The sequence below is a fragment of the Triticum dicoccoides genome, chromosome 6B (genome assembly GCF_002162155.2).
Source record: "Triticum dicoccoides isolate Atlit2015 ecotype Zavitan chromosome 6B, WEW_v2.0, whole genome shotgun sequence".
Lineage (NCBI taxonomy): Eukaryota > Viridiplantae > Streptophyta > Magnoliopsida > Poales > Poaceae > Triticum > Triticum dicoccoides.
The window spans coordinates 239,682,588-239,702,510 of NC_041391.1; the positions used below are offsets into that span (position 1 = coordinate 239,682,588).

General features: G+C 42.0%; 2 protein-coding genes across 2 annotated transcripts; one reads left to right on the forward strand and one right to left on the reverse strand.

The window, feature by feature from the left end:
• Window positions 1-344: 344 nt before the first annotated feature.
• On the reverse strand, window positions 345-3,175 carry LOC119324256. Its single transcript, XM_037598019.1, has 8 exons — window positions 3,061-3,175; window positions 2,611-2,735; window positions 2,331-2,412; window positions 2,108-2,190; window positions 1,587-1,625; window positions 1,118-1,188; window positions 890-1,004; window positions 345-814 (listed from the first exon to the last, which is right to left on the reverse strand). The coding sequence occupies exons 1-8, from the start codon at window positions 3,113-3,115 to the stop codon at window positions 743-745; spliced, it is 642 nt and encodes a 213-aa protein (XP_037453916.1). The 5' UTR covers window positions 3,116-3,175; the 3' UTR covers window positions 345-742.
• Window positions 3,176-4,117: 942 nt separating this feature from the next.
• LOC119320043 (citrate synthase 4, mitochondrial-like) lies at window positions 4,118-11,123 on the forward strand. The gene is made up of 20 exons (XM_037594190.1): window positions 4,118-4,243; window positions 4,643-4,717; window positions 4,807-4,869; window positions 5,023-5,064; window positions 5,616-5,681; window positions 5,763-5,828; window positions 6,258-6,371; window positions 6,603-6,666; window positions 7,333-7,415; window positions 7,607-7,656; window positions 7,745-7,822; window positions 8,192-8,320; window positions 8,412-8,454; window positions 9,329-9,415; window positions 9,674-9,775; window positions 10,036-10,143; window positions 10,227-10,277; window positions 10,364-10,437; window positions 10,552-10,603; window positions 10,686-11,123. Exons 2-20 carry the CDS (start codon window positions 4,667-4,669, stop codon window positions 10,779-10,781), a joined length of 1,419 nt encoding a protein of 472 aa, XP_037450087.1. The 5' UTR covers window positions 4,118-4,243; window positions 4,643-4,666; the 3' UTR covers window positions 10,782-11,123.
• The last annotated feature ends 8,800 nt before the right edge of the window (window positions 11,124-19,923 follow it).

The following is a 19,923-nucleotide window of genomic DNA, read 5'->3' on the forward strand; positions in this document are numbered from 1 at the left end:
GTGATGGCATTGCAATTGGCTCTCCAGCACGGAGCGGTTAGGTTTACTAATACGGACTTTGATCGCCAAAGATGAGTATGAGAGATAATTTTTAGGCCATGTCCTAAAGAAAACAGGGGTAGCAAACGGGACATGTAATGTAAGCCGTTGGGGCATTTTCTTTTTTGGGCACTTTGACACTTTGTAGACGAGGCCCCCGGGGACGGCGCGCAGGGCGGAAGTGTCAGGCGGCGGCTAGGGTTGGATCGGTTAGGCTCTCCAGCACGGAGTGGTTGGGTTTACTGATACAGACTTTGATCGCCAAAGATGAGTATGAAGAGGGAGAGAGAATTGGTGGAGTATGATGGATGTATTACTGAGCCCCGAGGGCTGAGTATATATTGAGTACAAGACTTGAAGGACAGAAGCCTCTCCTGGAGATAAGGCAGGAGACGGATTACAAATCCTAGACTACCAAATACATGTATCCCAAATATATCTCTAACACTTCGTAGGGATTGGACATGAGTTTACCAACTCTATTGGAGATGCTCTTACATCATTATCTCACGTATCAACTTTAACATGCTTATTGTACATCTTTTGTTTTCAAGGAGTAGGATACTATATTTCAAAACACAGAATACATACATTCAAGTACTTTCTTCAAATCATGCATGGAGATTTTCAAGGGCTGTTAACACGCTTAGTGAAGACACCATTGATTTTGGCTCCTGGAACTTAGCACAACTCGTCGTCTGTCTCAAGGACCAGGCCCACTTGTTTCCGACGGTCCAGCACGCTCTACCATGATATCATAGAGTTGTCGGCCGTTCTGTGTTGCGACAATGAATTAAACCCAGTATGTAAGGATGAAGCTGCTGAGCTTACGGTTAACCAGTGGACTTACGAAAATCACTGGGAAGAAATGAATTTGGCCTTCGGGTTTTGTTTGGGTCTCTTTGAAGTACACTAGGATAGGAAATTGCGGCCACCATAGTTCCCAGTTCACAAATGTTGAGTACCTATGCAACGCGTGCAATCATTAGAAAATACCGTAAAGCTTTTACCACAACAAGATAGATTAACTGGACAAGACAGTGCAGTCCTTGGTACAGAGCATATGAAGTATGCTTACTTCCAACGGTTCTTGCCACCAACAAATACGTTTTCGCCTGACTCCTGCAGCTGATTGCCCACTTTCACTTCCTATATAATACAAACTTATGAAGTTTGAGATGAGAAACATGTATAGTATAGTATCATCTGCAACAACTGAGTATTGCCAGAATGAAATCCTTATGTTATGGAAAGGAGAAGCATCGTTCAAGAAGAAATATTAATGCTTCAGCTAGTACTAAGACCCAACGCGATATCCAACAAGTGACTAGTAGAATGGCATCTTGTACATAACAGATTTACTTAGCTTTGCAGTGAGCATTTTCCAGACTTACAACCAACAATTTTATACATGTTTTGTGCATATTCCTGTCACATAGACAAAGTGCTTAAGTATAATTGAGCAGCCAGTTTTGGAAGACATTCACATAAGTAGTTTGAAATAGTCCTACTTATTTAGTTTACACTGGAAAGTAGAGTGCACTAACCAGGGAATCATCATCAAAGACGAACCTAACTCTAGTAGTCTGCAAAAAAAGAAGTGAATACATCAGTTTCAGCATGAACATAGAAATAAATCATACCTAAGAAATGACCAGGATAAGTTAGTTTCTCTGATTTATCAGTATAACTGCCCCTCGCTTTTAGAGCAGCATGAATAGCAAATTCTGACAGTGGTTTCTTTCAGTGGAATATGTTGGCAATGTTGAGTAGGGACGAAAAATCAGTGTCAATCTGATGATGGTGGAGCTCAATATGTTCTCAGTGAATAACCCGATTTGAGCTGAAATGAGGTTACTTATAGATTTGAGTGTTTTCCGCGGACAGCGATAGTATACTAGTTTTTTTTCGAGAACTGTGATAGTATGGATGATCCATGACTTTTCACTGTTTAGTTACATATGCACTGTAGACCAAAAAACTCATAGAATATAGTACAATCGTACATGTTTTTCAGCTATAACTCAAACAGATAGTCTAAAAGCAGAGCAAGTCAGGGTAGACTGGCCTGAAACAAGAGAAGCAGCCCCAGTAGGCCTACAGGTGCAGCCGCAAGAAGATTGTCTGCATATGCAAACACACCAGATATCCCTGTATTTCGACAAAATAGCGGTTAATGGATGGACATATTACCGTGCTAACAGACACCATATATCTTTTTTCAGTTTGGCATAGAAGTACATTTCCAGAAAACAGAGATGTTCTATACACTTACTACCTCCGGAGCTCACCAAGTATAGCGATCGGTAATCGGTAGTCTGGGTCCGGGACGACCGTTTCTCTGGTGGTCTTCTTCGCGGTCTTTCTCCCAAACTACGAAGAAGGGGAGGACAACATAGGTTACCAGATTAATGCAAATAGAAGATTGAAAGTAGAGTACACTACGGAGAAATGTAAACTACATCCTCTGCTCCTAAATATAAGATGTTTTGGCAGTTCAAAATTGAACTGCCAAAATGTCTTATATATGTGAACAGAGGTAGTACTTCACAAAGATGTTTGTGAGCTAACCAGAGATACTATTGGTGTGCTTCGTTGTTGCTTCCGGCCACGTCTCCTCATACCAGCAAAATGTCCCTTGCACGGAAGATCTGCAGTGCTCCATGATGGACCGGCTGAAACCACTCCTCCTCTAGCTGAAGATGTAAAAGAAAAAAAAAGGTCATGCCACTGGATGTGCCTCACATTGGACTGCCTTCATTCATTCAGGAAACAAATATTGCAAGACATGAATTCATGGTATTTGTGCAACGAAATTAACAAACATTTCTACTAGATTCCAATTTACTGTGAGTTCAGATGAGCAGCGTGTGCCCAAGCAAACAGGGCCTACCCAAACCCTATCCAGCCTAACCAAACAGAAGCCACCGCTTTGAGCTTGGAATCACTACGCGGGCAGAGTTGGTACGACGGACGGCAAGAACTTCAGTGAGAGGGGAGTCATCGGAGGTAGGTGGGTACCTCTGGGCGGAGCGGCGAGGAAGAGGGGAGAAGATAACGAGAGAGTGGTCGCCATGGCTGCTGCTCCGCCGCTCGCTCTTCTTTTCCTCTCGTCGTCTTGGGGGGACGCCCCTGATTTGTGAGAGGTATGCAAGCATAGGGCCCAGGGCCCGAGAGGCCCAGGCCAATTTAGTGGGCCACAGAACTATCATCAGACACTGCTGTTGGGCTTTACCCAAAACGATGCCGCGGCGCACGTCGCGCGTTTGCTGATCATCTTGCGGAGCAAGCCTAGAATTTTTCCGTTCCCATTCGGTTGCTGTCTCTGCTAACCGATTTTAAAATCTTTCTTAAACACTACTATAACCAAATATTATGTTTTCCACCCCGCAGCTTCCATGTATTTACGCAACTACCAGTACTATAACCAAACCCCAAGGAAAAATTCTCGTGGTCAAATGGTCCCTGTTATGGTGGCTCAACCTTTGTTTGGTGGCAAAAGGTGCATTCAAAAGAATACTCTTCTTCTGCATCATTGACCAATAAAATATGAAATGTGGATGCAGGTCTTAGGAAACTAGTCACACATAAATGATGGTACATCATTGCTCGGAAAGTGTCAAGGACGTTTTTTTATGGAAGTCAAGGACGCTTCTGATCATGAGAGGTTAGCGATGATATAGACAAATACATTTTGTTCAAAGCTGCTTACCGTGTATAAATAAATTATATTACTTCTTTTGTTTCAAAATAAGTGTCATTGATTTATTAGTATAACCTAATAAATCCACTCAAAAATAAATATAAAAATTATACTAAATCAACAACATTTATTTCAAGACGGAGATAGTATACTAGCTAAAATTCAGCTTCCACTTGTTTCCAACTCGTCTTCCTCTCCTCCTTTCAGAAAATAAAACTCGTCTTCCTCTCGTTGAATGGTACTGCAATTTTTTTTGTCAACTCACTAGAAGAAAGAAAAAGAGAAAAAAAAACTCACCGGTTAATACACATCCCCGGTTCCGATACGTGCGGAGGAGTGCAAAATAGACATTCCCGGGGGGGTCGCAGCGGAAGGACAGGAAAAAGAGCCGGCGATTTATTAGGGGAAGGCAACTCCAAATTGCTGGCTCCCGTCCCTCTCCGAGCATTCGCCGCTTCCTCCCCGACCCTCTCGATCCGCCCACCTTCCCCTTCCCCACGCGTAAGCCTCCCCGTACTCCGAAACTTCCCTGTCGAATTCGCCGCGTCCCTCTGCGCGTTTGATCTGCCTGTTGCTTCTGATCCATCCGCCGCGCCGCAGCTACTTGCAATCCCTCGATTTTTTTCGAATTTACGCACGGCCATTAGGAACCCGCGAGGTGCTCCGTGCTTTTCCTGTGTTTTTTTCTGATGGATGATGGAATTTTGGATCGGCTCCGTTTCCGCGCGATTTCCCGTTGTTGTTTTCGATTCTGGAGGAATTTAGGGGCCAATGCTATGATGTGTTTTCTGGGCGTGCTCGTGGTCGCTCTGATTTTCTTTTTTTGGTTCGTTTGCTGGATTTTTGGTTGGTTCGGTGAAGTCCTAGGGTCTGATGGAATCTTGTTCGTGTTCTGTGCAGCTGTGGTAGTCGCGTGCTCCGGCCATGGCGTTCTTCCGGGGCCTCGCCGCGGTCTCGAGGCTGCGATCCCGTATGGTGAGTCAATCCGTCAGAACCCCCGGGTTGCATTGGGTGGGGATGCGCCCTCTAAGCGTTTGTTAATGCTGAATTTTTTTTGTTGGCAGGGGCAGGATGCCACCACGCTTGGTGGTGTGAGATGGCTGCAGATGCAGAGCGCTTCCGATCTCGTAAGACAACAATCTCCCTGTTCTGTTCTGTGCTTGAGTTTGTATAGGATACCATGAATTGGAAACTGCTGGTGCTGTTTGATGGTTAGATTTTTGAGAGGGGGATTTTTATTTGTTCTGAACATGACGCTGACCGTGTTTCTGAAAATGCAGGATCTTAGGTCCCAGCTGCAGGAAATGATTCCGGAGCAACAGGTTTGTGGCTCACTCGTGCATTCTCTTGTAAAGTTAGTATTCGTGGCATCTGATTCCTTATCTTCTCTTTTCACCAACCCCTGTTATTTGCTCAACCAGTGTTAACCCTGTCAGTTCATGTGATTCTGTGTCACAGCATGCTTAGTTTCTGCTTCCAAATAGTGTAGAACACCTTTTATTCGCAAATGCCATGGTGGAACATGCTAACAAATAATAATTGTTTGCAAACTATCATTTAATACCTTAACGCCTTTAGGAACAAAAAAATTTACCTTGTTTCAAATATATTATGCCTGCGTTGCACTAGATTGTGTTACCTTCCTGATATGAAAATAAATTAGAAGATTAGCCAATTATGCTCTTAGTGTTATTAGTTTCACAAAGTTCAGTTTTGCACTTGAGTTTAAAGAAACAGAATCAGAATATTCAGAGCATGTGTTGCAGAGGTGCTACTTTGATTCGTCCGTCTTCACCGCTCTAACCACTTGTTTTCATGAAAGAATAATTCTGTTGGTTCGAAGTTCTTTCATGTCGATTGCATTTTGGTACAGGACCGCTTGAAGAAACTAAAGTCAGAGCATGGAAAGGTCCAGCTTGGAAACATAACTGTGGACATGGTATACATTTAGTAACATTTTTCTTTAAAAACTCTGTTTCTATGCCCGGCCTAATTCTGAACAATGCTTGTCTTTCTCCAGGTCCTTGGTGGGATGAGAGGGATGACTGGAATGCTTTGGGAAACATCTTTACTTGACCCGGAGGAGGTATCCTTTTATTGCTCTCCTTTGTAGTGCTATGGGTTCTATAATAAGACAAATTAAATATTAGCTTGTATATCTAGGAATTTTCTGTGGGTTAGAAAATATATTATTTAATTATCTTGAGATCTCCAGTCAAGTTTCTGTGCCGAAGCTGAGCTTAATCTATCACTGTATGCTGAAATATGTATCACTTTCCAGAATTGACTATAGCACAGTGGTTTAAAATATATGTTCACGTTTAAATTTGATTAATTCGTTATACATCAACTTGCTTGACGACAAGAGCATAATCCCTTATGATTTATATTTGAGCATGCCTCCCTCATTGCAGAGTTTTGATAGAATTAGTTCTTAGTTTGGTTTGAGATATTTAAATTTATGCATCACTGTATATCTCTGTTGATGCCTGTAATTTATGTGCTTTCTATTCAGGGTATTCGATTTAGAGGTCTCTCTATTCCAGAGTGCCAGAAAGTACTGCCGGCTGCAGTTAAAGATGGAGAACCTTTACCTGAGGGCCTCCTTTGGCTTCTTTTGACCGGAAAGGTTTGACTTGTTATGAAACATGTACCCCTTTTTAGTTTAGTGGTCTATGAAAATAGCTCCTTCGAAAATAGGAGGTATAATTTGTTCATTGATGTAGTAGAGGACATAACGTCTTGGTTGACTTCCCTGTTATACATGGGACTTCGTCTATTTTGAGTGTGCCATGTTCTCCCTCTATTTTGTAAACTTTTAAGTGTTTAGCGTGCGCTGATTGGTCATTGCTTGTTTCAGGTGCCAACCAAGGAGCAAGTTGATGCTCTATCAAAGGAGTTGCTTAGCCGTTCGACTGTTCCAGGTCCCTTATCCCCCCTGCTCAGTATCAGTGTTGTAGAGTTCATATGTAGTCATAGATGACCAGAAAGATTAGGAAGTCATGTTGCTATCAAATAGTCAAGTTTTATTATGTGAGTACACATAAACATCGTCCTGAATTTCTGGTATAGTATAGTTTAATGGGAAAAGCTGAGGGGGAACTTCCACTTTCTTTGTGAATCTGAATATAAGCTGTTGCTGACTCTTTTGATGTTTGGTACTCCCTCCGTCCGAAAAAGCCTGTCCCAAGCTTGTCCCTCAAATGGATGTATCTAGCATTAACTTGGTGCTAGATACATCCATTCAAAAGACAAGCTTTTTCGGACGGAGGGAGTAGTAGTTTGCAAGTATAAGCTGTTATTAACTCCACTGAAATTTAGCAGTCAAAAGTTAGTATACAAGATATTCATTTGTTCCAGATCCATTGATGTTCTGCATTGACAACTTGTGTTTTCCTTGGATAGAATAACTTGGATTTTTGTTACTCAATCTTGAAATGTTGGTTTTGAGTTTCTTGAATATATTCAATTTCACAATTTTTGTGGCAGGGACACTGACACACTGTTCTGTAAAGTTGCATTGCTTATAAATATTTGCTCTGTTTCTCTATTGTGATATACTCTCACGCGGCTTATTGACTTGCATGCAGGTTATGTCTACAAGGCGATAGATGCTCTCCCTGTTACTGCTCATCCAATGACACAGTTTACCACAGGAGTGATGGCACTCCAAGTAAGCCCTTTGTATTTTATGTTATTGTTAATTATCACCGTTCTGAAATGAAGAACACATTGCATTGGGTGTACTGAGTTGGGAAGTGCCATTAGAAAGAAATAAGAATCAAAACTACAGAAGGTGTGCAGAATTCTTTTAGACCTCCCAAGTGAGTTAATTTGGTCTGTTCTATTTTAACACTATTTCAGGTTGAGAGTGAATTTCAAAAGGCTTACGACAAGGGAATGCCCAAAACAAAGTATTCTTGAGCTCTAATGCCTTGAAATTTATTCATCTGCTCAATGGTGATCTTGCATGTCATTTATGGTGTTCTTTTTTTTGCATAGGTTCTGGGAGCCTACATACGAAGATTGCTTAAATTTGATTGCTCGGCTTCCACAAGTGGCTTCATATGTTTACCGGAGGTAGCTTTTCTTCTATCAGATGCACTGTCTTGTACTCCCTCTGTAAACAAATATAAGAGTGTTTAGATCACTACGTTTAGGGAGCGTTCGGTTCCTCTCCGCTCTCTTAACTCTGCTCCCGGAGCGGACCTCACTTTAACGGAGCTGCGAAGACCGAGCTCCACCAACTCCGCGGAGTGGAGGAGCAGAGAGATTACGAACGGGGCCTTAGTAACGTAGTGATCTAAACGCTCTTATATTTGTTTACAGAGGGAGTACTACACTAACTGGAGCATGTTATTGCTCAATTAAGTTTTTTCCTAATTAGTACACTTGGTATTATTTTTTCTACTGCAATTGAAATAATCCTATTGCTCTGGTCCTCTGAAGGATTTTCAAGGATGGGAAAGCTATTGCAGCTGATAATACACTGGACTACGCAGCGAATTTTTCACACATGCTTGGTTTTGATGACCCAAAAATGCTGGAGTTGATGCGCCTATACATAACAATTCACACGTAATTTCGTCGATCCTTGTTTATGTTTCTATATTTATCTCTGAAGGATGTACGTTGATTTTCCCTCATACTACTACCTGTTTTCTTGCAGTGATCATGAAGGCGGGAATGTCAGTGCTCATACAGGGCATCTGGTAATATTTTCTTCCTTTCATCGATCTTGAATTTTTTCCTGTTAGTGTTCCCACCATTGTAAGCATGACTGCTGGCTGCAGTACAGAAATTTGATTTGGCTGCATCATTGTGCGTATCGTATGTACACTACAGTTTGGCATGCACTGTTGCATCATACATCACTGCTGCTTGAATGTGATTGTGATTTATCATCCATGACGCATGTCTGATAAAGTAGTTATCATGGTTCCTAGGCAAACACTTGTGACTAGAGAGGGTCGCTTCACCAATTGTAGGATAAACATAGTAGTGTTGTACTAGCAACTAGGAGTATAATTGGAAGCAATGGTTTCAATTCAGTTCTTCGCAAAGTTGTGGTATTGACGGATCTGCTGATGGTACCCTTACTCCTTCTAAATGCATAGTCATGGTTAAAAGTACATGTTTATTTCTTTCTTCTGGATTATGTGTTGTTCGTCTAGAAAAAAATATGTGTATTTTGAGGCAATGAAAATCTATGATCTGTGTGTGTTGGAGAGGCATTGGAAAACACAATACATTGTCGTAATAGGTTAGCTTAAAGGAGATCATTTAAAGAGAAGGGTGGAATTGATCTCCCTCTTTTTGAAGTATAGTTCTAAATGTAAAAGTATAAGGTTGCCTCCAAACTTGTAGTAGATCAAGTTGTAGCCTACTTGAAGTGGAGCAGCTTTGTAATCTGCTAATTTAGAGACTGTTTTTGCTGTTCCATATAGAGCCTTTCAATTCTCTGTGTTGCTGTTTATGTTCCTACTAGCTTAGTGTGCTTTGGTTGTTTTACTTGTTTCTATTTATATCCTCTACGCCCACTGAGCTGTTGTTTATCCAGAACTAACGGTATTTATTCGATCACAGGTTGGAAGTGCTCTGTCAGATCCCTACCTTTCTTTTGCAGCGGCACTGAACGGTTTGGCTGGGCCACTGCACGGCCTGGCTAATCAGGTACGCTTGATTTTATGTGTAGTGGATGTTCTCTGCTATATCATGCTTAACTTGTGCTTGCTAAATGGATCTACTGGAACAAATTGTCCGTAATAAATTCATATTAACAAATTGCAAAACTCCTTGTAGCGGTGCTATTTACCCACTTGCTTTTGCATATGATGTTAAGAAGAAGAAAACACAAGTTCCTGTTATTTTAAAATGGTGTATTTACTGTTTGGATGTGCATGAACTGACAATAGTCACCATATACTGCAGGAAGTGTTGCTATGGATCAAATCTGTAATGGAAGAAACCGGGAGTAACATTACAACCGACCAACTTAAGGAATATGTATGGAAGACACTGAAGAGTGGAAAGGTAGCTTATCTCAGAACGAGTTACATCTATTCAATGAGCAAACACTATTGCTTATGAGTTTATGGGAAGTTTGCATTGCTAAACTATTCTAGTTGAATGCTGAACAATAGATCTAGGATAGTTGCCTTCTATTGGATCCTCCTTTCTCCTGGGCTGGTTATGAAAATGATTTTTCTCTGTTGATCTTTCTTCGTTTATTTTACTTTTCTTCATTTGAACTTAAAAATAAAGGTCTAAATTACTTCCGGTTGCGTTCACAGGTTGTTCCTGGCTATGGTCATGGAGTTCTTCGTAATACAGATCCACGATACTCGTGCCAAAGGGAGTTTGCGTTGAAATATTTACCAGAGGACCCACTTTTCCAACTGGTTAGTTAAAATCCTTGATCTAACTGCATGGTTTCTCTTCAGTTTCAACAGTCTCAGTGGGATATATTATTGTTCCCTTTCAGGTCTCCAAGTTGTATGAAGTTGTGCCTCCGATCCTCACTGAGTTAGGCAAGGTAACGAGTTTCCAGATTAATCACAATTACTCCTTTAATTTCAGCTTTCTAGGTATGGACACAATCTTTCTTCTATGCATTTTCAGGTGAAAAACCCATGGCCCAATGTCGATGCTCACAGTGGAGTGTTGCTCAACCACTTCGGATTAACTGAAGCACGGTATATTAATTTCTCTTGCTTAAATTATCAATTCACTAGCCATATGTTTAACGTACAGTACAATAGAAAATCTAGTTCAGCATTAGTAACGGGTATGCCTTGTCTGATCTTTAGGTATTACACTGTCTTGTTCGGTGTCTCAAGGAGCATAGGAATTGGATCTCAGGTTTGCCCTCCCCTTCAATTTCCAGATGCTTCTTTGTTTGGTTTTCCATCTGCTAATCTTGATCAAATTATTTGTTACACAGCTCATCTGGGACCGTGCCCTTGGCCTACCGCTTGAAAGACCGAAGAGTGTAACCATGGAGTGGCTGGAGAACCACTGCAAGAAGGCTGCGGCTTGAAGCTACACCAGTTCTTCGTCTTACAACTCGAGTGGCCTTTGATGTTAATAATTCGACGACATAAATTAGGCACGTTTAGCCTCATTTTCCCATCTTTTTCCTGTCCAATAACTGGAGCAAGAGGGGCTCCCAGACGGTAGAATTTTGTACCCAAGTCGGACAATCTGTCAAACTTGGCATGAAAGATTAGGACACGATGCTTGGGCTTTGTGTCGCTCGGCAACGTTTTTGTACTTTATGTTGCTCGAGTTTTGAACCACACCAGTTACGGAATACGGCAGAATAATCTGACATTTCTACCGAGGTGTTTGTATTTGCGAGTTATACTATGCAATTACGTTTTGTGTGCTGTGTGTATATCACATGAGGGTTCCTTTGATCCACAGGGTTTAGGAAGCGTAGGAATAGAAAACGTACAGGAATAGGATGTATTGTCCACTGAAATCCTACGTTGTGTAGCAAAAGAGAGGAGAGGATTTTTTCCATGAAGTTCAACGTCATGCTTCTCCTGTGGAAATGAACTAAGAAGTTCCTATAGGATTGGTTTCTGAGGAATGCAATCCTGCGAAAGTGCAAATCAAACAACAATTTAAGGGAAAATTCTAGAGGGTGTCGATCCTGTAAAATTCCTATGCAAATCCTGTAAATCAAATAAGGCCTCCCAAAATGATGCTAAATGTGCATCTCAATTTGCTACGAGCACTTATTCAAAATTCAATTGAAAAGAAAACAGTATTCAGAAAAGCTTTTATCTCTTATTTTAAGTTGGAATGTTAAATGTTCTCCATATCCCCATGTTATCTTTACACTGATATTTTAGAGTACTTTATACACACATTAATGGCAGTGCGTTGCCACGAAACAATGAAATTAGACATATATGCATTGATCAGACATGGCTCCACGTGAGACTCCGGATGGCCCTAAAGACCCGATGATTTTCGGACGAGTCTGAATGTAGTGAACATGCATGCTGAACACCGCAATAATGAATGTCTCGCGATAAACATCTGAATGTAGTGAACATGCATGCCGAACACCGCAATAATGAATGTCTCGCGATAAACATCTATCTTGTCCTTCTCCATTTTTGTCTAGAAGGATCACCATCACCCGTCTCATTTTGCGTTGGTTCGTTGCGCCTCAAAATTGTCAATATTAATAAGGATGGGTGTTGGCTACTCCCAACTATGGCGGGTTTGGCTGCCCCTGCTCTCATGGCAACATATGCTCCTATGGCTTGTGTCGGTGCCATCGGCGAGTAGGTCATGGTCGTCTCGGCCCTTCGGCGCAATTTGTTGGAGCATGCGACTAACCTGTGCCCGACATGTAATGGAAGCCAGATGAACCTTGCTACATGTCAATCTTTGTTCGGTGGATGTGGATGACCACAACCACTGTGACTTTGGCGACGACACATGCTTCTCTTCCACTCCCACTATGTGTACCATCATTATGGCCCTACCTTTTCATATTGCCATATGCGCAAACATATTTCAGAAAATTCTATGATACATACAAGTTCACAATTTGCTCTAGTTTCTACAAAATTAAAGGAATATATGAATATATAAGAGTCATAAGATAAAAAATCATTTCCTATCATTAGGGCATTGCAGATCAATACAGAAAACTACTCTAAAAATTAACTGCTAGCAGCCCAAGGCCTTTCCGACCGAACATGCGAGTGTAAAACATTTTCTGAACAAAATAGTACATAAGGTAAGAATATCAAATCAGAACCTCAACATCTAAATTTACATATTATGTTTTCTTCGAGGCTTCAATGTGCTCTGTTTGATTCCTTATAAAGACGACAAACTTTGTGTATGTTATTAAATTAATAATGCATGACCACCCTATCAGTGCAAGGTTTGTCAAAAGAAACAGTATTTCCATAACCTTACCTTTCCCAACTAACTATGACCAAACAAGCCAAAATGAAGGCATTTTTATGGGCAAGAACAATGAAGCCTTGATTGTACACCTGCACTTTACAATCTTTAAGGATCTAAATAGATAGATAATTATATGTCATGCAAATAATATGAATGTAACTTAGAACACTGTCAAGTTGATGCGGAATATAAATTAGGACTATGCATGGCATGCAATGCCTATAAGTAACAAGCTGGCCAGCATCATTTCACAATTCATTCACATGTTCATATGCCTAAGCGGTGAATAACAGTTTTGTGGCTCTACTGATGTGCATCAAAAGAGTCAGTTTTCACAAACAACAAGAAAATAAAAAGTACTCTTGATATGGCAAGGTTCAAATAACATAAGACAATCTTTCACAATGCAAACACAGACCTAATATGATACATAAAATTTCAGCTACATAGAAGGTTGGTTCCAAACTGAACCAAGAAAAAAATTAAAAGAAAAACTCAATATTATTTAAACATCATTCCTCATTTACCGTCTTTCACTCCAAAGGGTTCTAAAAATCCTACAAAATTTGGTTTGCATATATCATCAAGGCCACGAAATATCCCTCCCTGAGACACCACAGAAGCAAAAAGAATTGCTCAGTCAGCAACCTTATTGTCCACATATTTCGAAGAACATCATGGCTTGCCTCACGACGCTTAGTTAATGCGATCTCCATGTGGTGAATGCAAAAACTGTTTTTTATTTGAGGAGTACCTTCCTGAAATTAATTTGGGTACTATCATGTTTGTCATTAAAGGCAAGTAAAGAAGAGATAAATACACAAGTTTCTCAAAGAGCCTTTGACATTTCCCCCGGAGGCGTTTTTAATGACTTTACAGCAAATGACAAATACCGCTTGGATTTGTTTGGGTTTAATAATCCTGCATTATGTGATAAAAAAACTTAATCTTACTGTTTCTCAAAGAGCCTTTGTCACTCAGGAACTTCAGAATATACACCCAAAGGATGAAACAAACTTTATCTACTGTTTCTTCGTACATGTGAATATATAATTCACGGCTATAGAAATTCATAAGGGATTAAAATACACTATGACCCTAATCAGACAAATGATAAACACTGGGGCAATATTTCTTTTTCCTTACCTTGATACCTTAGCAGCCAAATTACTATTCCTCTGCATCCAAGTTGCAACCACAACCTACAGAAATGAATCACGTTACTCCTACAGTCCTCCTCGTATCCCATGTAACTATAACTAAAGTTTCTTTCTAATGCCGGTGAAGTTTAAGTTCTCAAGCTTATAGTGACAAAGCAAAAACATGAGCATCCTTCAACTGGTTACCTTTGTAGTTAAGTAGAGATGATTTCGAAAACAAAATGTGGGATGTTGTATCTGGGCCTCACCCGAACACAACCATTTTTTTCTCTTCCAAAAACTGTATATATTCAACAACCTGCAATAGAAAATGGTGTCAAGGAAGAGACTCCTTAATCAAATGGGTTGCTGCTTATATAAGAAATACGAAAACACTAACGCCCACACGTGTGGGCGTTAGCCAACTCAACCACACGCATCCATCGCCGTTCAACAGTTTCCGCACGAATCTTGGCACGTTTGGCTGATTTTGTGTGCCACGTAGGACAAGTCGCGTGTGTGGTGTGTGAGAGAGTTCGCCCACACGCCGGTTGCCTTCCCGCGGTCAACGGTTGCCACTCGGGGGTGTGCGGCGGAACTGCTTTGCGCCCTCACGCCACGCCCGACTGCGGTTGCCGTCAACCACGTCGCGCACTTCGCCCCCCTCCCCTCACGGTTCCGTTTACCCTCCACTTCATTACTCGCACAACCCACCCTGCAGTTCAATCGATTGGAAGAGAAGGCGAGAGGAGAAGGCGGCGGCGGAGGCGACGGCGGAGGCGGAAGAGTCGACGACATTCGCGGCCGTTGGTGGGACTCTCCGGACCGGAGCGTCTTTGCTGGAGTACCTGCAGATTGAAGGTAATGCTCCTTCCCACACTTAAATTCCTTGCCTGCATTTCTCCCCTCTCCTCCGTGGTCGATGTTCCGCTCGATATTCATCGAGATTCAGGCGGATTCGCGATGCGCCGGCATTCCCGCCGGCGGCGGAGTCTTGTGCTTGCCGTTTTTGGTGGTATTGAGCAGTTTCGTCGCCGCCGCGGTGGCGGTCATGCCGGTGTGGTTCAGCCTATCTGCAGCCACATCCTGGTTCTGCCTTGGGACTGAGCTGGCATTTTTCTATCTGTTAGTTATGTATTGTCTCGAAATGCTATTTGCGATCTGTGCAAGAAGTTTTTTGTTGATGAATTTCAGGTTATGATAGTTGCCAATGAACCCTAGATCTAGGTTGCTGTTTTTCAAAGTGCAGTATGAAGGCAGACATGGTAGTTTCAGTAACTATCTGCACTGTATGGCAACTAATTTCCTGATCATCTGTGACAGTTGCCACAAATATGTTTTCCGTGTGGCAACTAATTTTGTGCACATGCTATGGCTGTTGCCATGCTGTAGGCATGATAAAGTGTAGTAAATAGGTAGTCATGGCAGTTTCAGCAACTACGTGCACTGGATGGCAACTAATTTCCTGATCAACTGTGTCGGTTGCCACAAATATGCTTTCCATGTGGCAAGTATTTCTGTGAACACACTATGGCTGTTGCCATGATGTAGGCAAGATAATGTGGCAAATTCACTGTACTATAGACCCAATTTTGTGTTTTGCCATGCTGACTTGTGATATTTGAACATATTTGGCCGTATTAAATGGCAACTCATTTTTAATATGAGGTTAGTGTGGGAATTGCCATTACAGGTTATTCAGTAGATGTTTTCAACTCTTTTTGAATTGTTTTGCATTTTAACATGGCAATTTCAACCTAGCACATTTTGCCTTTGAACACATGGCAACTCATTTTTGTATGAGGACAGGGTGTGAGATGCCACATTATATGTTTGTGCAGTGGAAGATTTGTGCCTTTCTTCGTACTATCTTGTGCTAACATGGCAACTTCAAAATTTTGTTTTAAGTGCATTATGATCTGTACATTTTTCAAATGAAGCCAATGTGTTTAGTTGCCACATTTATGGTTTGACAATAATAGGGTGTGTGTGTGTTCATATGATATTGCCTTCACTATTTGCCACTTTCAATTGAGCCCATGTGGCAAGTACATTCTGTTAGGTGGCAACTGCTTACTTCATACTTTCATTTTCACCCTGACATTTTGGTTTGTTCTTACCTCAGCAGAATGGCTCGCGGCGATCATCAAGACGACGATGATGATTTCATGGATGTAGCGCAGCAGAATCGGGCAACCGGACAGACAAAAGACGGCGATGAGGTAACTGTCCACCCCCTCCTCCCCCATATGTTTTGAATGTCACATTGAGTTTGCAATCGTCTATTAGGAACTAAATTTTCATGATAGTGAAAACATGGCAACAAATGATCATTTGTCTGTTCTGCAGAAGAAGAAACGTAATCGCAATAGGGCTTCACAGGAACGCCTGACTTCATTGACCGAGAGATGTACCGACGATCAGAAGGGAGATGCTGCTGAGATGGGTATGCGGGCTCTGATGGATGTTCGGTGCAAGAATCTAGTGAACCCTGTATGCGATTGGCTTGGTGAGATTTACGACCCGGCCTCCAGGGAATTTGTGATTCCGGGATGTGGAAGACTACCATTGGACGAGGAATCTGTGTTTTGCACTTTGGGTGTGCCCCGTGGAGAAATCAAAGTCCCGTATGAGGTCAATAATAAGATTGATGAAACGTTGTTTGCCCGTTTGTTTCCTGGGGTGGCATCCATGCCGAACACGACTTTCCTGTCAAATTCACTGGAGGCCATGACAACCCATGGCGAGCTTTTTAAGATGAAGCTACTCATGTACCTGATCTCAGCTGTTTTTGCACCGACCACTTCTCTTCGCCCAAGCAACAAATGCATCCCCATCCTGGTGAATGATCTATCTCTACTCCTTTGTTTCCTTCAATCTTTTGGCTTTGATGTCATGTGTAAGCTAGTCACTGCCAGTTATTTTGATGTTTTTTCATTTGATTTCCGATGCGGCAACTTCTTGTCCTGAAATTTGTGCCGTGCAGGCGAAACTGGAAGATGTGAAGAACATGAATTGGTGTAAGTTCATTGCGGACTTCCGGCATGATGCATTCTCAAACAAGATGTACCAGAAGGGTTGTCGACTCCATTTAATGGTATTTTTTTACTAGTCCTTTGCAAACACTCTTAACACCTTGATTATGCATGGCAACCATGATGGTGACATTGTGGCAACTAACATCATAACAAGATGGCAACAGCCAACACACCATGATGGCAACTAACACAGATAGATGGCAACTTTTTCTTTCTTTTCATGCCCTTCAACTTGATGATTGAAGGAACATACATTAGCTTGTTTTTGCAAAATACCATGATGGCAACTGATATTTTTTTCCTTTTTAAATTGTTGTACATCAGCTCATGTACGTCGATTGTCTTGATCTGTCCATCGTGGACTTCACTGGGACAGGAGGCCCGCCGCCTACACACAAGTTTGTTGTTTCTGCGTGGACTTACGATGCTGTCAAGGCTGTGCTTGCTGCAGACAGGGTAACTGATACGAAATATGGGAAACTGCAGGTTAGTTCTGGTTTCTTTCTTTACATGGCATTCTTTCAATTTTGTTGCTGCATAACATATGAAAAAAAATCCTCATATGGCAACTGTCTGTGGCTAACAAGAGACGACTACCTTGTTAGCCATGGCTGTCTGCGCATGGTATCCATGTCTCACGCCACATGGCAACTCTGTCATCCATGCTGAAACTTCTATTCTCTTCCTATTTTTTTTGCAATACATCAACTGTTAGTTAGTGTTCATTATTTTCTCTCTTACATCCTAGTTGTTTTTTGATCATTTCCAGCCGATGGCCAAGCATGCTATAGACTACAGCGTGTTTGGTGGGCCTCAAAACTTTGGAAAGTGGATGGACGTGCATTCAGCCCTGTCTTGTCCTACTGAGGTAATCAAGGATATATATCTATGGTTGCTTTGGTTTATTTGATCTTGTGCACGTGACTCTAATATGGTTGGTTACTGCTGCTTCTTGTTTTGTGCACAGGCGATGGCACCTGTTGAGCATCTAATTGGGCAGTTTGCATCCGGAATGACCAGCTTGCTCGGGAAGTTGGTTGAGGGTTGGATGTCCCTTAATGGCTCTGACAGAGACACGGTTAGGCAGTTCACTACATTTTTTGCAGAACGGACACATCGGCCAACTGGTTGTCGTGGCCGATACGACTACAACAGTTCCCAGGAGCTTCCTGACACACAAGATGAACTAGATGGAGATGCTGCTCTCAACAAGGACGATGATGATGACGTGGAGAATGTGCAGCACGACACCGACGATGATGAACATGTTGAAGTTCATGCAGGTGGTAAGAAGGGCAAGGCTGCACCAGATGTCCCCTCACCGGAGAAAGTCAAAGAACATACAGCTGCGAGAGGCAAGGGGGTGTCGCCCTCAAAGAGGGGGAGGGCTCCAGAGGATGTTGGGCAGGGCTCTCCTGGCAAGAGGTCTAGGACCGATCCCGTAGCTGCTAGGAGGAGGTTTGACTTCTATTTTAGTGTTTTGTTTTGTCTATCTTTTTGAACAGACTAACCTTTTTTGCATTTGTTTTGCTAAGCGTGGCAATGATTTTCGTGTCTGACACTTGGCACCTTTTTTTCCACTTTCTTATACGTGCAGTGAGGCGACAGCTGGTGGACGAGCAGTTACGAAGAAACAAGCACTAACGCCAACCCGTGTTTCTGCTCGATTGAACAAAGGTGCCCCCATTGCTGGTGACACCCCTTCCACCAGGTCATCTCCTCGTACGACGACATCCAACACCTGGTTCTGTGAGGCAGCATAGGGTAGTTCACGCACCTCCCGCGGATGAGTACGAGCCCGAAGTCAAGGACACAAAGGATTAGAATCAGCTATACGATATTGTCAAGCGCTTTGGAAATGCGAGGGCCAGCAGCAAGCACATGAAGGAGCTAAAAGCATAATGACCACACCACATAACCTCCCATTTTGCTTTGCTCTTTTAATTTTACCATTCCTCTTTTTGCTATTTCTAGATATGATCCGTTTATGTTTTTTTACTTAGTAGACATGATTCTTTCATGTTATATCATTTTCATACAGCTCATGTTTGGACAGAACCAAGATCATACAATGCGAAGCGACGTACGTCGACCTAGGTGATCTTGCCGAGTCTGTGAGGCCACTCGGTAAAATGTCGACGAATGTAGTTGCATGTGGGATTGACTTCATCAACAAGCATATGGATATATCTTCCGGCAAAACAATCATGCAGTACAATGTGACTTGCAAAATATGGGATGGTGACTTCCACCACAAAATCCGAGGAAGCATTTTGCTGCGCATGGTGATTTCAAGCTCACAATGAAGAAACATGTGAGTACTCCTTCCTTTTTTCACATTTTTCCTCCCATGGTATGTTTTTGCAAGTAGCTATGCTTCACATGTGGGCTACACCCTGTTTATGTGACAGATGTTTCATGTGGCAACAGCTGCCATGTAAACTGACTTTTGATTTGCATCCCCGTACAAACTATGTGGCAACTTCAAACTAAAATACAGGGCAACTTTGTTCATACATGAATGGCAACTTCTTTTAATTACCCACTATAACTAAACATTCTATGTGGGTCTACTTTTTGGCCCTTGCTGCTTTATGTCACTCATGTGCCTCTTACTGCAACCGGTGATATCCTTACACGTCGTTTTCCCAATTACACCGTTTTTGTTCTTCATGTGAACTCTGCTTCTTCTTTCCTTCATTTTACCTGCAGGTCCTATTCCCCATGTTCCAGGAGCTTGCACCACACGACCTACATGACAAGTGTGGTCACCACTACGCGATCTGCCTTGACCTGAAGAACCAACGTTTTGAGGTGCTTGATTCAATGCGTTCGGCAGCTGATGCAGACCTTACTACCCATGCTGAATACTTCATCAACAACCTCAAAGAGACATGGAACCGTCACTACAAACACTCAAAGGTCCAGATTAGACATTTTCCAATTGAGTATGTGGCGACTTCAAAGCAAGGAAACCAGTATTTTCCCATCTCTTTCTTCGTGTGTCCTCTACACCAATGCTAACCCTCTTGTCACCTTTGAATTGAAGTTTATTATTATTTCGAAG